General features: G+C 36.9%; 1 protein-coding gene across 7 annotated transcripts in view; it reads left to right on the forward strand.

The window, feature by feature from the left end:
* Cnot4 (CCR4-NOT transcription complex subunit 4) overlaps positions 1-21,318 on the forward strand; it is a 107,227-nt gene that overhangs the window by 77,706 nt on the left and 8,203 nt on the right. For 2 of the 7 annotated variants that reach the window (XM_036180302.1, XM_036180303.1), the window contains exon 11: positions 3,260-5,046. The exons of the other annotated variants lie outside the window; for them this stretch is intronic. In XM_036180302.1, coding sequence (XP_036036195.1) covers positions 3,260-3,360 — 101 coding nt within the window. In that variant the 3' untranslated portion in view covers positions 3,361-5,046. Of the gene's footprint in view, positions 1-3,259; positions 5,047-21,318 lie in introns of those variants that run through there. 7 annotated transcript variants of the gene reach the window in all.

Here is a 21,318-nt window from a genome sequence, read left to right on the forward strand (position 1 = left end):
TTCCCTTTTGCTTAACAGTGAACTAGGTCATGTGGGAAATATAAAAGTAGGAAATACAGATGGCATTTCAGGTAGTTGATAATATACTTCAAGAGTTAAAGTGAAACTCTATGGGAAATTGGCTAACTCTGGAAATTGGCTAACTGTATGTGTGGTCCTGAAATCTGAGAAACAGTGTAGGTAATCATTGTTGGAGAATTTTTTGAAGTAGAAATTGATTTATAATGTGGTGTCTTGAATTTGGGTTAGCAGCCAAAGAGAAAGGTCGTTTATGTTGATGGAAACCTCTAGAATAAAGACATAGAGACAGATACTGTGTGCTATTACAGTAAGCAGAACTGTCTTTTATAACAAGAGGTGTTTTTTAAATTGTAGGGATGAGATAAACAAGAAGATGAGGAGCTCTGGTAGAGAAACAGAGAGCACATGATATTGGACTTCTGTTTTTAGCTGTACACACTTGGTACCCTTGATTGACTTGCCACATATCTATCTGTTATTACAACTGCTGAGTTGTTATTGTTCATTAGTACCAAGCAACATTTCCAAATGTTTCAAACAAGTAAATATTTTGGAATATCATCAATGAGATATCTCTTATTTGTTAAGTACAGACCTTTTTGTGTTAGTTTTTTGTTTTTGTTTTTTTTTTAATCTTCACCTAAAATAGATAACTTTATTTTTAAATGTAGCATTAAATTATAATTCTATCCTTTGTTTTTTTCCCCTCCCTTTGCTTATACTCACAGAACATTGAAAACTTTTTTTAGAGATGCTAAAAATGAAGTCACCAACTTAATTCTGAGTCATTATTGTATTCACTGTGGGGTGGAGAGAGAGAGTTATTTCAGAGTTTCAGTATTTGGCAATGCATTCTTGTTTGATACCTAAATGGTGACTTATAACTAAGCTTACTATTAGATTATTTCTAAAGTACTGAAGACTAGAGAAACTTAGTTTTAATTTACAAAAAAAATTATTAAAATTGTTAAGAGTCACACTAGAATCCTGTTAGAGCTAGTCAATATTTGACAGATGCCTCAGAATGTGCTAATAAGCCTTAGAATAGTTACAGAATTGTAACTAGGTGATTTAGGATTTTCAGTAACTATCATAATGACAAAAGAGAACATCTGAAATGCATCTAATTTGAAACAGTTTACCTAGGAATTATCTGTCTCCTTCAACCCAGATGTATTTGGTTTGGATGACTGCCGGGAACTAAACTTTGCATCCTCTAGTCTTTATCATGGTGCCCTATTCAGCAGATCTGTTTGTTAATGCTTCACTAGTGGAGACTACACACTGTTTATGAGGCCTCCTAAAATATACTTCGAACTGAGTTTGTGTAGGAAGGAAAGGTACACATACTTACTCTTCAGATTTATAGAGCAAATCAGAGGTGGTAGCCATCATGTCGTGCAGATGCCTTGTCTGTCTACTATATATTTGTATTTAAATTTTTATTTTTGTTTGTTTCAGTTAATTATAAAAACATTGATATATCTGAAACCTATCATGGGCAGAACAGTTGCCAGAGGTGTGACAGAAATTCAGTTTTCATTCCTTTGTCTTACTGAAAATATTTTTTTGTGTTTTCAATTGGTTATTTCCTTTAGTACTTAAGTATTTTTAGCAGTGTTTTCTGGGCTTGTTAAATATCTGGTTTGCTAAGTCCGGAAGATAATTGAAATATTTCTGTTGAATAATTTTAATTTGTAAGTAGGTAGAAGGGATTCATTTAGATATTTTTTATTATTGGGACCCATGCACATTTGTTCTAAAAAGTGACTCACTTTGTCAGTTCTTTCATTTTAGGATTGTCAGAACTGTATTCCAGCAAACTTAAATAATTTAAGGTTACATGTTCAGTTAGTGCTAAGCTAGGGTCACAGCCCAGATCTCAAAGTCAGTAATGGAAGTGGTTTTGCGATGCAACACTGATGCTCTCCTTTACAATTGAAGACCACTGTCATGTGCTTCAACTTGGCTTTTCCCCTATTGACTTTTGCTCTCACATATTCGCAAATCCTTTTTTTTTAAAGTCAGCAGTATTTCTTCATGAGACAAATTGGCCAGGCTTAAGAGTATGATCCATAAAAAAAAATACAAAGAAAGTAGAATGACGCTTATTAACTTTAGAATCAGTCTCTTGCTTAGGTCCTTATTAGTATTGATGTTCTCACCAAGCAATGGAGTTTAAATTTGCTTTGGCACAGCCTCCTGCTATGTACTTGAGGATGTAAGAGAGTTTGCTAATTGAAATAACCTGTTCTATGGATTGAATATTCTTTCTGCAGTTTGTCAGTTAAGCTAACATCCAAATGTAGTTTTGCAGATTTATTTTTCAAAGAATTCTTTGCTAAAATGTTTTTATTACATAATGCTGAACCTTATTTGGAAAATAACCATTAGTAAGTGTAAGTCTCTAAGCAGTATTGTTTCAAGGTATTACTCAAAAATAATTTGAAATTGTTTAGGCTTCGGATTTTTCATGTTTTTTGTTAATTCAAATTTTATTTACCAGAAGATATTTTTCTTTAAATTTTGTTTTTATAGTAACTATTTTCACAGTCATGCGTAAAGTAAGTTACTTGGAGTGAAATGGTTATCAGTTATAATTAGGAGAACTGGTCTCATTCATGTGCAGTTTTCTGACTAGAAGTAGTCATCTTACTTTTCAGTCAATTGGATCATTGTACTGTTAATATTTTACTATTTTCTAATTACCTCAAAAGTACATAGTAAATTTCAGATGCTATATGTTAATTTAATCAATTAATATTTGTATCTAGTATTTCTTTTTTCCCTAATATATGAGGCTATGCCTTTGAAACATGAGTTTACAATTTTCTTCTTTTAAAATCTGTTTTCTCTCCTGTAAGTCAAATCTTAATTTTTTTAAAACAGACTAGTACTTACTGCTAAGGAATATCTATGTAAGGTCCAATTGGCTTGGAAAAGAATGGCTTTCCTGGTCTTCAGTCTTTTCTTTCTTTTTATTTATTTATTTTTGGTGGTGCATTTGTAATCTAAATCTATTATATTTGATTTTACCTTAAAATAAGGGTGTGTTTAGTTTATTTTTTAGGTACTTAAGTTAATATTTTAAAATTCATGTCTTGTTTCACACCCAGATCCCAACCATTAAGCATGTATTTTATATATGTATCAATATTCCAAATATTGAAATCATTTTTAAAGGGACTGTTAACAAATCTAGTCACCCGTAACTAGACCATGACTGACTTTTCCACAGGGGAAGAAGAGGTGAAGGTTTCGACCATGCCACTGTCAGCCTCTTCCCATTCATTACAACAAGGACAGCAGCCTACAAGTCTCCACACTACTGTGGCCTGACACCAGAACTGAGAGGAGAGGATTAGACTCTGGGGTGCTTGCATGGGCAACTGGATTTTTGCATGATTCCTTTCTGATTTTGCATTTAATGTATACACCCAAAAGAGCCGATATAAACGTTCCTCATGCCTACAACTAGTGTGTACCTCATAGTTGCTAAAGGATTTCTTCATTAGGCCTTTAACATAATTGATTAGCATAATGATTTTGGCATTGTTTCTCATGAGTGATACTATTTTTAACTCATACAAATAAACGTATAGTACTAATTAAGATCCCAGAGGAGATTAGCTAGACCTGTTCTTGCTCTATTATTGGAAATATACAAAAGTAATGGTAGTTCTTTGTTTTTTGGTTTGTGAAAAAAAAAATGGTAATATTCTAATCTACTCCTGAAATTTTTGAAACATTAAGATAATGTCTATTGCATTCTTTGAATCCTTGAAAAGAAAGATACATATAAAACAAAACTGGTGGTGTCATTTAATGCTCAGAAAGATGTTGTCAGCCATTGTTTTTAGTTGCCTAGATTTATATCATATATTATGCATTACATGTATACAAACTGTTTTGTTCTTATTCATTTGCACATTTGCACTTTTCTTTTTGAATGGTTGTTAATTATACATAGATGGTTAAAAGGTAATTATTATGGCCTAAATGCAATATAATCTCTTTTCTAATGCACTGCCTAGTATACCAGGAAATGCCTCAAAAACAGAATTTCAACTTGTAGTTGACTTTTAGAAACTTGAACATGGGGTAAACATTGTATGTAAGTAGTAGCCATAGTAGTGTAACATTTATATTGGGCAAACAGTAGTTCAGTGAGATGTGTTTGGAAATTTCATTGTTAAATAATTGACATGTGATGAAAGTACCTGGCCAGAATAAAACTTATAGTAGAAGAAAGAAGCTGGATGTCCTATAAAATGAGACCATATAAGTTGTAATAGATAATCTTAGATAATCAGAGAACAATGGAGTACTTTATAAAGGCATAATGTAAAGTGATGCTTTTGATAATACAGAACTTCTTGAAATAGCCACAAAAATCATAATAAAAAATAAACTGAACTTAGTTCTGAGCAGTGGACAAAAGCTGATTTAAAAACTATCATCATAAAAGCATCTGGGGAGAAAAAGAAAGCCAGACCTCTTGAGATTAAAAAAAAAAAAAGTTTAAAAAGTATGCCTTAATTTGTGAAAAACAATATGAAAGGGATATTACAAATACCAAAAGGAAATCTAAATATTATGTTAAATCTAAAAATTTAGCATAATACTAATAATAAAGCATCTTATTTGAAGATGTTGCTAATGTTTTATACATATATATATGTATAAAACATTGGCACTTTCTGGGTTACTTTTCAACATAAAATATGGTGACTTCCTGTTACATATAACAAAATAAATGGCTCCATCTTGAGGTATAGTGGAGTAAAGTGAAAATTTATTCTTAGTTTTGTTTTTTTGTGTTTTTATTTTTAATTTTGTTGAGGTCATAGAATTGACCAGTTCTCTACCTATCTAGTTTGTGTTTTTAGAGTTCAGCATAAATATTAATCTTTAGCTTGCATTTAAAAGTAAATTTATAGCACTGTTATAAGAAAGCTACTGTCTTAGGAAATACCAGAAGAATACTGTATACATATTAAATATCAGCCTTTAATCATATCTTAATTCAGTTTTGGTTTTCATTTGACTATAAAACATCCTGATTTTGCTATGTATTCTGTTGGGTTAAGGCTTCTGATTTTAGCTTTCTCCAACTTTCAAGTGAGCCTTTCATTGCCTGGCTGTATTTTCTTAGAAGGCCATGGAGGGTGACGAGCTCTGTTTCCTGACTTCTTTGTGTTGTGAGGGGTGCTGCTGAACAAAGCTGCTTTCCTTATCTTTCTGTTCTTTTTCATAATTTGTACAGAATATTTGTCCAGAGTTTTCCCAGACTTGCCCATAGTCCCCCTGCCTACTCTCTTCCTCTTCCCCCTTTACTTCAGACATAGCTATGAATTCAGGAAATGCTTTTTTTTTTTTGAGCTGAGGACCGAACCCAAGGCCTTGTGCTTGCTAGGCAAGCGCTCTACCACTGAGCTAAATCCCCAACCCAGGAAATGCTTTTTGAGCCGTTAGAATTCAGCATTACAGCTATATAGAATGGTTAAAATCTTACTTTTAAGTAGTTTTTTGGTTTTTTGTTTTGTTTTATAAAGAACAAGGTTTAAACAAGGTTCTAGACCTTGTAAAGCCTCACATTTTTGCTTACTACATTTTTGTTTTGTTTTTTAGAAGTCCTTAAAGTCATAATTTACACTAAAGCACGGAAGAAATTATGTGGTACATAAAAGTACCATTTTATATGGTGGGCAAATTTAACCAAAATGGTGGGAAGAATGAGAAATTCTAAGAGGCTTTGGGTTTGTCAGTGCATTCTTGTTTGATGGGTTTTATACTGGGATACTATTAATTTACTCCTTTGACCATTATAAAGTAATTAGTCTTTTCTTTAACACGGGTTTTTAACCTGGAGTCCCAGACTCTTAAAAGGTATATGTGAAATAATGGGTTTGTGTATATGAACATATGTTTGTTGTATTTTTAAGGAAGATTCATAGTTACTAGATTGATAAAGAGTATGCTGATTTTCTCCCTCTCCAGTCGGTTTCAAATGACTAATGAATGACTGCCTTCAAATGCCTTTAGCCCAGAAGGAAATAGAGTCCCACCCCAGTTGACTTTTAGCTCTGGAATGAGAAGATTCCAGTAGAAAATATTTTAATTAATAATGATTACTTTTTCATTCCACATTTTGTATTTTTCAGATGGTACTTTGGTACATTCTCCCTCTTATTTAAGCAAAGTATTAATTAAATATTTTTATTCTGTAAAGTGACCTGAGTTAGATCTTGAGGGATACAAGATTGAATAAAACATATAGACACCAGTCTAGTGACAGATTTATTTCACATTATTTTCATCAGATCAACCTTTGATACTCTTACTACAACAGCCACAGCAGTCCAGACTCATTCCATTAGTCTTATTAAGTCTTAGTAGACTCATTCCGTTAACTATTCGGACAATGGCAAGGTGTTAAATACTGATACTTCAGTTCTAAATTGTGTTCTGATTTTGAGGGAGGTTAAAAAAACAAACAATAGAAAAGACATGTTCTTCATTCTATTTTATACATGTATATGCTCATTTCTTAGCATTCTGCAAATTGAATCATATAATTGTGTTTCTTTGAAGTAAGCAACTTTAATGCATTTTGTGTGTATATACTTGTACTGACATAGTTTATTTGTATGGTATTCCAAGTACCTTCAAAACTGCCAAAACTTTCTTCTGTTCTGACACAGCTTTATAGGGAGGTACACCCAGAGATGCATTGCTGAAAAAAGCCCAGAGAAAGGAAAGAATAGTAGGAGCATTTGAAATCTAACAAAATTGAGCACTACTATGTTGTTTGTGGCATGGGGTGGGGAGGAGGGGGGGCTTTACTTGTAAGATTTTAGATTTTCTCTTTTTTTGATCATGAAGGTTTCTCAAATCTGTTTAATTGACTTAAAAGGTGAAAACATAGTAGCCTTTTCTTTTATTGAAAGAAATAATCTATATTCCATGAAATAGGCAAAGTCAGACATCTGCTGGTAAGTCAGTATACCTGCTCTTAGTAATGTCTCTCTCCCTTGCTGAATGAACACTCACTGTATGCCTCCTCAGGTTGGGTAAGTGGCTGTAGTGTGCGCAGATATTCACACGAACATGTTTAGGGAGTAAATCGGACATTGTGCCAATTTCAAATCAAAACAACAGGAGCTTGAAAATGAGCTTGTTTTTGAGCTGATAAGGGGAACAGTTTTTATAAAAGGTGGAATGTTGCTACTTTTGAAGAGGACTTACCATTTAAATTAAAAGGAGGGGAAAGTTGGTACAGTAAAGAAGGACTGAGCCACCAACCAGAAGGACCAGGAATTAGACATGACTGAGGTATATGGGTTCAAGTAAGCTGAAGCCTGGAAAATGAGGAAGAGAAGCTTAGTTAACTCAGTATGGTGTGGCGGATGCTATAGAGTTTGGGCATGGTGTAACACTGTCTTAGCATTTTAAGAGGATTAATTTGCAATTAGACAAATGAGAATCTAGTTTCAGAATGCCATTGTTGGCCAGTGCAAATAGATGGCTTGGACAAGGCTAGGTTTGGCTAGGTCTCTAGCGACCTTTTAAAACCAAAATTGCATAAAATGGTTCAAAATGGGAGGTAGATTTTTTTTTTTAATTTTTATTTGTTCTTCTCTAATGTAATACAGCCCAACCACAGCCTCCACACCCTCCAGTCCTCCAACCTCACCCCCTCCCCAGATCCACTGATCTTCCATTTCCCTTTAGAAAAGAGCAGACCTCCCAGTGTTATCATCTGAACATGGCATAACAAGATGCAGTAAGACTAGGCACAAGCCCCTCATGTCAAGGCTGGACAAGGAACTCAGTAAGAGGAAAAGGGTCCCAAGAGCAGGCAAAAGAGGCATCAGAGACACCCCACTCCTACTGTTAGAAGTTCCCCCCAAACCCAAAGCTAAACTACCATAGCATGTATCCAGAGGACCTAGCTCAGACCCACATGTTCTCCTGGTGAGCTTGACCCCTCTGACACCTACAATCCTTCCTCTTCTGCAGGATTTCATGAGCTCCACCTAATGCTTAGGTGTGGGTCTCTGCATATCAGGAGATAGATTTAAAACAAACCCCCCAAAAACCCCACAGGATCTCATTCATTGTTACTCATTTCAGTACTACTACCCTATTCTTTTGTGTGAAATCTAAAAATCCATGAATCACCTTCTACATCGCTCATAATATTGGTTAACAGAAAATGCAATACCAGCCGCTTCTTGACTATAAGATGATAATGATGATGATGATGATGATGATGATGATGATGATAATTATAATAGCTGGCCTCAAAGTCACTATATTGCTGAGGATGACCTGGTACTTACTTCTGATCCTTCTACCTCCATCTCCTGAGTTCTGAGTTTCTGAGTGATGAGATTATAGGCATGTGTCACCAAACCTAGTTTTATGTAGTGCTAAACATTGAACCCGGGGTTTCATGCTTCACCAACTGAGAGCTACACCTTCAACCCCTCTCCCCATCTCCATTTTTTAAAAGGTAGGATCATATGATGTACCCCAGGCTGGTCTCAAATTCACCTTTCTCTACCTATCTTGGCCTTTGCAGTGCTGGATTTTCAGGTCTGTCCCATGATACTCAGCTGAGGAAAAAGTTCGTGAGATGAGGTTTCCTTTAGAGATTTGGGGTTTACACATCCCATATTTATTAAAGAATTGTTGTGTAAAGATAGGATTGTGCTTAGAAATTTTACATAGTTTTCAGTATATGAACTTTTAAATAACCCTTGGTTCAACATAAAGTTCAGGAGTGGAAAAAGCAAACAATTGGGAGATTGATTAGTAGGTGAAGAGGAAGAAGACATAAATAAATTCAAAATGATAACATTAAAATATCCAATATTTCTTGATGTGGTACCACATACCTTTAATCCCAGCACAGAGGCAGGTGGATCCATGTGAATTCAAGGCCAGTTTGATATATATAATAAGTTCCCAGACAGTCAGGATCACATAATCTTATAGTCCAGAAGAGGCCAGTAAGGCATTTCCTATAACCTATGGTGTTAGTGATGTGGAAGGGGATTCAATTCCTTTAGATTTCACGACAAAGGTAGTGTTCAATGGATGACAAATAACAGGGTTTTGGTCAGTGTGATGGCCTCAGTGCTAAGTGATGGATGAGAAGCAGAGAAAGAATGGTGGATTCTATGATTGGAAGGAGAGCTGGCTTTTAACCCCTGTATGGTCTCCACCCTATCTTCTTTTAGCCTTTTTGGAGAGTATGAAGTTGATCTGAATTGTAGAGAACATGATGTTGCCTGTAGAATCCCAAGTCCAGTTTCCTATAAGTTGAAATGATCCAAAGGCAAACTTCCTGAAAGAATGATAGGAGCACATGAAAGGAGAGTTACTGGGGAGGGCTTAGAAAAAGCCAAGGGTGAGAGGAGTCAGGGTTTGAAGAAGCTCTATAAGTGCAAAGGAGTGGTTGTAATGTTGGGATCAGAAAGAATTAGGATGGGGTAGATAGATGTGCGACATGGTGAATTTGTTAAAGAGCCCACTGTTAAACCAGAGGCACCCAATTTCAGAAGCAAACTAGAAAGTCCCAGCATAGGCTTTCCATTTATGAAGGCAAAATATTTCACACAATTGGATTAGGTTATTCTGCTTAATTGTAAGTTAAGAGCACATTTGTGGAGCAGAGAAACTTAACAACCTCACCATAAAAGACAAAAATATTTTGGTAATTTTCTCCAATGAGATTATATTGTATGAACAACTAAAATAGACAAATTTGGGGGCTAATGTAGTTTTGGTCCTTATATTTTGTATACTTAGGTTGGTAATCTTTACAAACGTTACTGAAGTCTAGTAGAACAGAAAGGAAGGCATGCATGTGTGTGTGTTTCTTCATCTAATTAGTAGCAATACCTAGTTTGGAAGCAGCCTTAATTTTCTGGCACATGAGTATTTTTTAAGGTAATTAAATTTGTTTCTACATATGTAGAATGAGATGTCAGCTGTAACACATGGCTCGACAATACTTTGTGAAACCATGCTGATTGAGAAAGCCACTGTTGGACCTCTTTACTAGACTGTGGTTTGCTTCTAGGAGAATTAATGTTATTACCACAGAGTTTCATTTCTGTCACTGTAATAAAATACCTTGACAAAAGCAACTTAGGAACAAAGGCTTATTTTTGCTCACAGTTCTAAGGGTAAAGCCCATCATTTGCTCACAGTTCTAAGGGTAAAGCCCATCATTTGGAGGAGTTACAGTGCAGGAGCTTGTGACAGCTGTCAATATTTCATCATAGTCAAGAAACAGAGGGGAAGGAATTGGTGTGGCCAGCTAGCTTTCTCTGGTTTTACACACCGCAAGACACAAACTCAGGGAATAGTCCACCCACTTTTAGGCTGGGTCTAACCACATCAGTTACTGTAACTTTTAGGCTGGGTCTAACCACATCAGTTAGAAAGTAACCATCACACCATTTTACTTTGCTAGCCATGAGGGGGAAATCTATTTTCTTCCTTTTAGGTACCTAGAACTGTGGTAAGCCGAAGTAATTGAAGCTACTTGAAGAATTGTCTGAAGGGCCTTGAGTGTGAAATAGCCTAAAATGTTTACATTGACAAGCCACCCCGTTCTTCTCAGCCACACTGTTCAGAGTATTCTATAGATTCCAGGAAACTCCAAACTGACTTTAAAACAGTGTTGACACCCCTACTTCTTAGTCCCCAGACCCACCATTGTGTGGTTAATCCAAAAGCATTAACCTAGAAACTCCCTCCCATCATATACCCATGCCTTCCTTTTTCATAGATGTGAAATTCATGTAAAGTAGGATTAACTATTTAAATATGTGGGAGCACTGGCCTAGTACTTTCTTTAATTACTTCATCGTTAGTGAGAATTTTGGCCCTTAATTGTTGGGACAGTGTGATAAGAGCTATAACCATATTCAGGTTTTGTTGTTGTTTTGTTTAGAGACGGGTTTTTCTGTGTAGAACAGGCTGGCCTCGAACTCACAGAAATCCAGCTGCCTCTGCCTCTGCCTCCTGAGTGCTGGGATTAAAGGTGTGCGCCACCACTACCTGCCACATTCAGTATTTTACCCAGTAAGCTAAAAGGTACTTAAATATCATACTTTAAAATCTCTTCACTTCAACTTAAGCTTTGTTTGACAGTTTTCATCCCCACCCCCCCCCCCTTCCGTAGCAAAACAAACTCCAGAAGAACAGGAGAAGAAGCCTAGATCCTTGGTTTTGTTTTTCTAGGAACACCTGCCCACATAGTTTTTAAATGGTGACAGCAGCCTCCCTGTCTTCAGGATGCTTAATTAAGTGCCATGCAGGAAAGGCTTTACATAGTCTAGGTGTAAATGACCTTTGTTCTCTGAGTGTGCATGAGGCTTTGAGTGTTGTGCCTGTCTGCATGTGTAGGTTGTAGATAATATAATTGTCAGGTAAATCCTGCACCTGATGACTATAGTAGAGAAATAGGCTTGTGCTGTTTTTCTTTGACTTCTCAGGTCCTGATGTGTTTCATTCCATTCATATATTTGGGATTAATGCTGTCTTTTAAAAATATTTTCTGTCTTTCCATTTTTGTTTTTTTCCAATACAATCTTTTTTAGTACAAAGTTTTACTACTAAATAAGACCATCCCATGTCACTCTTTAGAAAAATCTATGAAAAAATAAGTTTTGAAGACTTATATTACAAATGAGTTCTGATAGATACCACAACCATTGAAGATACCATAGTCTTAGGCAATTCTCCTTGTAAGGATCAAATAATAATCCAGTCTTAGGATTGTGATTTTTTTTTTTTTTTTTTTTTGTGGTCACATTTAAACAACCATTTAGATCTCTTTAGTCTTGTCTGTATTTTCTTTCATACACACAACTCACTTGAGAAAACAACATTAAGATTCTGAATTTTCCTTCATTCATACAACTCACTGGAAAAAAGAACATAAAGGTTCTGGATGTGTTTCCTCACTAAATGTTGTGTCTTACAGTTTAACTATTCTAGAGGTTTTCTCAAGTCAAGGGCTTTCAGCTGAGAGAGTCAGTGAAAAGAAAGATGGCTTTCAAAATGTTGGTGGACCAACAGTTACCATGTGGTCTGTAAGCTGTCAAGTCAAATGTGGCCCAGGAACCTTGGAGGAACTTTAAGAAGGGGGGGAAAGTTGTGGCCTTTCAAGTATTCTTCATGTAGATTCCATTACATAATTGCAAATGTTAGAACTAAAAGATTAAATGTGGTGAGATTTAATGTACGCAGGACTTTCCTTCAGTACCAAGAACACTTAGGACCAACATTACCACTACACTGCTGATATCTTTAATACTGTGAAACAAGCAACCCAACAACTGTGCAGTAATGGCTCTAAGGTGCATTACAGTAACACTAAAGGTGTGCTTTCAAGCTCAAGTTTGAAGAGGAGCTACACTTTGTAGACTCTTTCAATCCAGGACATTGTTGCTTTTAGTGTTACTGAAACAGGAAAAACTGTACAAGGACTTAAAGACGATAATACCATCAACATCTCCAAGAAAAAGAAGGTCAAGAAAGCTGTCTCCAGTCAACTGTTACAGCCTGCTGCTATTTCCTGATATGGCAAAATTGAATTCCAAAGACTTGACTCCATATTTACACTGCTATTGTTCTTAGAACAGAACAAAATGGTCTGGAACTTCACCGGGATTCTTTGAAACCTCGGCATATTACATGTAGTCTTTTGCCAGAAGTTTGACTCCCTGAAGCTATGTGGTGGCTCTTGTTTTTGCTTTTTGCTTTTTTTTGGGGGGGGGGGGTTACATCTATAAGTTGACTACCCAGCTAAATGAAGGTAAACCAGGTCCTGTGTTATGAAGTCATCAGCCAAGTAGGCACATTTTGCATTCACCTAAAACTGAGTGTGGGGTTGCATGCTATTGTTCCATTTATTTATGTTTTTGCTGTTAAAATAATACTTTTTATTAAAATCCATAATTGTGGCACTTGTGCAAGGCCCTGTGTTTGATCTCTAGCCCCTCTTCCCACCCTCCAAAAAGAAAAAATGCCCACCATGATTCTGGATTACTGCTATGTCTACCTTACTGCTTAATGCCCTGTAAGGAAAGATTGTCTATCGGGTTCATTTCCTTACCCCTTCTAGATTTGTTCACTAATAACCCCAACTGTGATCTTCACATGGTCCCAGTCAGTCCTGCTAGATAGACACTCTTGAAGCCTGGCATGTTGGGCTTTGTTCTGTTAGTGTTTTGAGACAGGTTCATGCTGTGTAACCCTGGCTGCCCTGGAACTTGCTCTGTAGACAAGGCTGGCCCTGAAATCACAGAGATCTGCCTGCCTATCCCTCCTAAGTGCTAAGACTAAAGGCATGAGCCACCACATCCAGCTTCCCAGTATATTTTTACATTTATTTATATGTAGTTACTAAAATACACATGGGTTTAAATAATCCCCAATTATGTAATTTAGATTACAACAATTTCAGATTTTAATTTTTGAACTTCTTACATGCCATTCTGACAGTTTATGCTCACATCTTTATCTTTTTCTTTCTTTGGACAAAGAGTCATTTCTTGCTCCATGTAATTTACCACAATTAGTAGGGAAGTTGCAACTAGATCTTCTAAATTTATTTATATTTTATTTTGAAACAGGGTCTCATGTAGTCCAGGCTTGCTTTAAATTAACCATGTAGCCGGGCGGTGGTGGCACATGCCTTTAATTCCAGCACTCAGGAGGCAGAGCCAGGCAGATCTCTGTGAGTTCGAGGCCAGCCTGGTCTATAAAGCAAGATCCAGGACAGGCACCAAAACTACACAGAGAAACCCTGTCTTGAAAACAACAACAACAACAATAATAATAAGTTCATCATGTAACAAGATAACCTTGGATTTCACCATCTTCTGAGTGTTGCTTTACAGACATGTACTAACATGTCTGCTTTTATGTAGTGCTGAGAATCAAACCCAGGGCCTTATATATGTTAGACAAGCACTCGTCAACTGAGCTACATCCCCAGTCCCATAACTAGACCCTAGTGTTTGTTATTTGTATCCTTTTCCTAGTGGATCCAATAGTTCTGGATCCTTTTCTATTAGAAGAGAAAATGGTGTCTATCAGAAGTGCTAGTTGTCACTCAGTATGTACTGTTAGCTGGAATCATTCTACTTCCCTGTCCATTTATTTCCAGAGTGGATTTGGATCTTTTAAATGATCGTGTTCTTTTCTTCCTTTCCCCTTTGAATGAAACAACACATTGAACAGGAGGCACAGTCTGGGTTGGGAATGGCTGAAGAGCAGCCACTGCGCTGTTCAGTGTTGAACCAGCAGTTTTTTGACATTGGAAAGTTTTGATACTCAGTTCAGGCAAGTGTTTAAGATATTCTTTAAAAATCATGTAATACTTCTAATTATTTTCTTTCACTAAAACATTAGTTCTAATTCAGTGTGAAGCTCCAGAATATCTGAAGTAAGAATTACAGTTTCTGACTTATATTTAAAATGTATTCATCTAATCTTCCTTCCCTCTTCCCTTCCTGCCTTCTTTTGCAGTGAGCTTGAATATTGACTGAGAATTGGTTCTGTCAAGACCATCTCTGGCAATCTGTTCCAAATTCAACTATAATAAATCATAACTAAGGATGAACACTTACATAAATATATATTCTTAAGTGATTTTAAAATAAAGTCTTTTTAGTGGACTGGTGGTAAGCATATAAGTCTTTGAATTCATCAGAGTTTTTAAAAATGCTGTCCTGCAAAGAGGACTGGCTTTTGTGGACTGGAGAAGGATGTGTTCTTATTAGGACAGACTGACTGACGTGTGTGTGTGTGTGTGTGTGTGTGTGTGTGTGTGTGTGTGTGATAAAAATGAACCAGTTTAATAATTACAAGTATATGGCATAAATATACATCACAGTTGTCAACACCAGGTGATTGTGTTGTTGAAGAATTTCCTTGTTCTTTAAATTGAAGCATCACTTGAAAATTGGAAGCAGAAAGGGTTTCATTTTACCCTAGTGATTAAATAAGAAGGAAAGGGGTTGGGGATTTAGCTCAGTGGTAGAGCACTTGCCTAGCAAGCACAGGGCTCTGGGTTCGATCCTCAGCTCTGGCAAAAAAAAAAAAAAAAAAGGAAAAGCAAAATAACCTTTACAAAACAACAAAATGTATGTGCTTAGAGCTGCTTGGGTTCACTGCTAAATTGGAAGTTGAATTTCCCCTGTACTCCTTGCCCCCATGCATGCACAGCTTCTTCCATTTTCGGCATCTCCCAGTTGATGAGCCTACATTGACACAGCACTATCGTGCAGATTCCACAGTTTATAAGAGGGCTGCTGATCCATGCTGTTGTACAGTGTACAGAACTAGACAACCATTAATGGCATAGATCCATTATTGTTGCACTGTTCCGATAGTCCTCTATGTTCTGGCTGTCCGTGCATCCCTCCCCCTATGCCACTGGTCTGTTTGCTTTCCATGCAGTTTTACCTGTTCTACTTTTCTCTTTTTGGAATAACATTACCCTTTTCAGCTTGTCTCTTTTCACTTAATAATATATATTTCTGGTCTTTTTCTTCTTACAGCACACATTGCACATAATTAGTGAAATTTCAAAATGTACATTTTTTTTCAGAAAATGAGCATTTGTATCTCAGCCAATCTCAGGCCTTAACAGATGCTTCTAGGTTAGCAAAACTTTCACATCGAGAGACTCCTGGGAGTGTATGAGTGGTCTGTTAAACTGTATCTGAAAGTGTATGAGTCATCTGTTATTCCGTAACCATTACATTCTGTTTTAATACAAAGAATGATCATGCTCTGAAATTTTTAATGAAATTACAGCAAAGTAAACCATTCTAATGCCTAGAAATACTTAGGCATGCAGCTCATAACCAAGTTATGAATTTGCCAGTTAAAATAATGTTTTGGAAAAGGAATAATTTTAGTTTTATTTGAGATTTTTTGAATTCTTAAGCCCTTAAGATAATTCTGTGCTTGTAAGAGGTGTCTTTTAGAATTGGATGAGGCTGACTAATCTCACTGTTGTAATAAAAGTGAACTGTATAATCAAAATGGAATAAACATAGCTTTAGCTTCTAGATCATTGGAAAATCTAATTATAAAAATTATGAACATCAGAAAACTTAGAAATTTCAGTAGACATAAAACTATTGGGAATTGCTACAGAGTCAGCAAAGTATCTAATCTGAATGCAAAGCTGAAGAGAAACTTGTACTCCAATAAAAACCTTTATCAACACTGAACAATCAAAAGCTGTTGCTGACTTTATTGGGAATAGCCACTCTCCAGTTATTCAGCAGGGACATAAGAAGCAGAACAGTGTGGCTATTACCAGAGTGCAGGAACAGGGTAGATGGGGGTTAACAGTCACTGCATGTTTGGAGTGATGTTGCTTCTAGAGCCTGCAAAGCTTGGACCTACTTTGTGTATGAGTTTGGCTGTGAAATTATCTAGTCAGCATGAACTTGAATTGTAACCTACCTCTTCTTACACTGTTAAGATCTCCCCCTATAACTCCAACTGCATGTTGTCCCTTTATTCCTTTCCCAATACTCTACCGCCACCACCACACATCTTTTTTTATGATGGTGCTACTTTCTTTCTTACTGCTTATTTGATGTGCACAGAAAAAAAGGTGTGTGTGTGTGTGTGTAGATACAGGTAGGTAGTGTTGGTCTTTGCTGACTTAGACACAATTCCACAAGCTTCTATAAAATTCTGGAATGTTTAGAATTCTTTATTCTGGTGAGCTGTTAAAGAAGTTTGTTTTAATAATTAAAGGAGTTCGTTATGCCTTCATGTAATTGCTAAATTTTTTTCTTATAGTTAAACCAAAATCTTTTCATCTTTTCCCATTTGTACCTTTTACTGCTCTTTATAAATCCACAAAGGCAGTTGCTGCTTTTCCTATCTTTTGGATGTAGATCAGATTCTCAGTCCAGCCTTTCACACATAACTTGATGCCAGTTCTCTCTGTAGCTCTCTGTGATATATGTTACTTGACAATGCCTTTCTAATTGTGAGCTTGCATCAGATGATAGTCATTACAGATGGTCAGATAATAGATCTGCTTTTTCGTGAAAGCCATTCTTATTGAACAGTACTTGTCTTTACATTTGTGGTTTGACCAGGGTTGTACTATGTCTGATTTAGACATGCACATCTATTTACAAGACATTATTAGACACTCTATATCAGTTTGGTTTGTTGTTTTTTGTTTTTCAGGACAAGGTTTCTCTGTGTAGCCCTGGCTGTCCTGGAACTCACTCTGTAGACCAGGCTGGCCTCAAACTCACAGAGATCCGCCTACCTCTACCTCCTGAATCCTGAGATTAAAGGCATGTGCCACCATGCCCGGCTGTACAAGTTTTTTTATTTTTTAATCAGATACCAGGAGTCTGATAAGTGAAGTCATTATGCCTTTTCCTGTGCACATTACTGGATACTTAGGTTTCTTTTTTTCCTCCTGTACTCTTTTGATAGATTAAAAAGATAGGAATGTATAGGAATGTGTACATGATAAATTTTGTGTGATTGGATTTGTTCTAATTAGAGTGTGTTCTGTTTATATGACCTCATCTTAAGAGTTTGCTTTATGAAATGACTACATAATTATAAAGTGACAGCTATATGTTATTAGTGATTTTAATTTGTGTAAAGAATGTAATAATTTTAAGAAGAGATATGGTTTTCATCTTGATTCTGTCATCAGTACAGTTGCCTTTTTGTTTCCATGTTTTGAACTTCTGTACATTTGTTAAGTATACAGAAAAGTGGCAGAAACTGACACAGTGTCTAAGGGAATCATTAAAACAGCATGGGCTGTTGAATTCAAGATACATCATACTCTGGCAACCTAAGGAACCTGTACCAAACGAATGATTTTGATTGGATTGATTCATTATGGAAAGTCTTTGTCTCTCCTTGGTCACTGTATCCTACTCTGTTTGGGGGTTAATGTGTTAGTGGATGAAAGAAGAGCTAACTGCAAAGCCTGTGATTCGAGCAGGCAATGTAAGAGGAAATAAGTCACGGGATATAGGAAGAAGACATTTCCGTTTGAAAAGTAGTTGTCTGTAGAAGATAGCTTCATGACTACCTGTTCAATTTCAAGTTTAGCTTCTTGAATACTTCAGTTGGAAGGGAACTACAGTTCTTGATAAAATGTTGTTTGTTTCCCCGATAAATGTGTTAAACAGAAGTGGAATGGGCAGGTGTTGGCATCAGTCGATGAAGAATGCAAGTGTGTCGTTTCTGCAGTCTGCCTCTTGCTCCTTTGTGGCTTGTCTCTGTAGTGGCCCTGCAGTCTCATCTCTGAGGACTGATGCCCTAGGATGCACTGGTGCCTAGAGAGCTGAAGTGGCCTCACTGTAGCAGACCCTTTAACTGCCTCTGCATCTCCCCTCTTCATGTTACTTAATCTGTCCTTTTGGCTAGGAAAGCCTATTCTTTCCAAAGAGGATGGACAGGAGTGAAATGGCCACTGAAAAGTGATCTCTGCCTTTTCCTGTGGCTCAGTGTTAGTGACCTAAGACTCAGCAGAGGCTTTTCCTATTTTGTCATAATTCTACACATAGTTTTTTCTTGCTATTAGCATGCATTAGATTAGTATGGATTCTAATTTTATTCCACAAGATTTATAATACTCTCACATTACAGATACATCATATTTGTCTGTTCTATCTTTGTTAATCTTTTCAAATATAATCTCATCAGATCCTCTTCACACAACTGACTTCTTTATATGCCATCTCATTTCCATTCTTTATTAGTATTATTAATATTTAAGAACATAGCTAAAATGACATGTTTTAGCAACTTTTGTGGCCTGTGAATCATTGCTTCCACATGGGAACCACCTTTTTCCCAACCTTTTTCTGACCTGTTTTGGAAAAGGTATTTACCACCCTGGAAGTACATTGTCAGTGTCCTTCATTCCATTGCTCAATGAAGGTCGATACTGGTTACCAAACCGAAGAGGAACTCAGAGTCCAGTAGGAAAGAACAGATGGAAGTGGATGGTTGCATTAAACTGTGGCAGTGGTACAAATAGCCAGGATGTTTGCCATCTAAGAATGGAGTCTCGTTATTCTTTACTAATCCCGAAGAATCTGAATTTTTATAATAGGTAACTAGTTCTCTTGTTGAGCAGAATGAGGTTCCCTTCCTCCTTACAGCAAGTCTTGGAAAGGACATGTAGGAGGACATTTTATCAGGTTCCTTCCTTCCTTCCTTCCTTCCTTCCTTCCTTCCTTCCTTCCTTCCTTCCTTCCTTCCTCTCTCACTCTTTCTTTTTGTTTGTTTTTCAAGACAAGGTTACTACTCTGTGTAGCCATGGCTATACTGGAACTCACTGTGTAGACCAGGCTGGCCCCGGATTCATAGAGAACTGCCTGCCTTTGCCTTCCCAGTACTGGGATTAAAGGTGTGCACCATAACCCGGTCTCAGCTTTATTTTTTTAGAGCAGATTTAGACCTTGAGAGATGTTAAGAGTAGTTGACACCCTGCATGTCTACAATTTTGTAATCTGTTTTGGGGAAACCATATTCTGGCAAGTACTCTGGTGGTCTCCATGTCTTCTTGGGTATGTGTCCTGTGGTCTGTGTGTTTCCCCACAGGGCTTTCCCTAACTCAGCCTAACTCTAACCTTCTCAAGAGTCAGTGCTCAGTTGGTGTAGAAGCACTTATCTGTGGGCTTCCTGTTTCATCAGCCTTTGCAGATTTCCTAGACAGATCTGTCTGTCTGTCTGTCTGTGTTCCTCTCCCTCTCCTCCCTTTCCCTCCCTCCTTCATTGAGCTATATATTTATATCCTCTGGTTCAGTTTCCTTCTGATCCTTTCTGTTAGTGTGTGTGTGTGTGTGTGTGTGTGTGTGTGTGTGTGTGTGTGTGTATGTACAAAATCTTTTGTATTAAATTTATAGTTTGCTTTTTTTTCTTTTCCAGATGGCTACTTCTAGCTGGCCTGAAACTCACTTTGTAGACCATGCCGGCCTCAAATTTGTAGTGACCCTTTTGCTTCTGAGATAATAGGTGTGCACCATGATCACCATTGGTGTTTTCCTTGTTTATAAAGCAGGTTTATACATGGACATTCTTGATATATCAGTCATCTGGACACCTTGTTCTCAAGATGATCTTAGTCTCCTGTGAAATAGGCTTATAGATCATGACAGGCAACTCTAGAACAGAAAAATGCACATTTTGGTAAAGCACACCTGCTTATATCTTTTAAAATGTGCCTTTGTGGTCACTTGCCTGCCTCTGTTCTGCCCAGAGTCTCTTTCTGTCTTCCTCTGATGCTTGCCTGGGCACCAATGATTCCATCTGCAGAGTGACAGGGTTACTCACTTCCTTCTTTTGCCTCATAGAACTATTTGTTTCTACCACAGTATTTATGTCACATGCTAGTTAGGTACCTTGCCTGTCTTCTTGTACTGTATATATTTCATGAGTCCTGCCAGAACCAACACTGATTGGTAGTAAATTTCACAGAAACAAATACTTCAAAATTATACTGATTTTTGGTTACTGTTGACATTTTTAAGTTATATAACTTTGAGTGAATTCTTTAAAGGATTAGAGGCTACTTAGCGTCTCATTTGTAAAATGATGCTGCTACTTAATTTCACTGGGCTCTTAGCCTTGAAGTAGTGACTTAGAACAGCATGAGGAGAGGTGTCTGGAGTATAAAATGGATCAAATAGATCTGTGGGTCCTTTATACATAGTGCCCGAATACTTGCTTTTTAAGAAGCATTTCTGGCTGTGCGTTGTTGGCATAGACTTTTAGTCCTAGCACTTGGGAGTCAGAAGTGGACATCTTTCTATGAGGCTAGCTTGATCTACATAATGAATTCCAGGCCAGCCAGGGGTACATAATGATATCCTGTCTCAAAAAAAAAAAAAAAAATTAGCATTCCCTATTTAAACAGTATGGATGCACTGTGCACTGGATTTTTTTTTTTTTTTTTTTTTTTTTTTTGTGGTTTTTCAAGACAGGGTTTCTCTGTGTAGCTTTGTGCCTTTCCTGGAACTCACTTGGTAGCCCAGGCTGGCCTCGAACTCACAGAGATCCGCCTGGCTCTGCTTCCTGAGTGCTGGGATTGAAGGTGTGCGCCACCACTGCCCGACACTGGATTTTCAAATGTATATATATTAAAGTGTATGTATTTTGGCATCTGAACAGTACTAAATATATCTTAGTGACTCATTTCTTTCTTGTTTACATTGAGGGAAGCTTTTTGGGTCCTGAAACCTCCACTTG

This window comes from Onychomys torridus, chromosome 3 (assembly GCF_903995425.1).
Source record: "Onychomys torridus chromosome 3, mOncTor1.1, whole genome shotgun sequence".
NCBI lineage: Eukaryota > Metazoa > Chordata > Mammalia > Rodentia > Cricetidae > Onychomys > Onychomys torridus.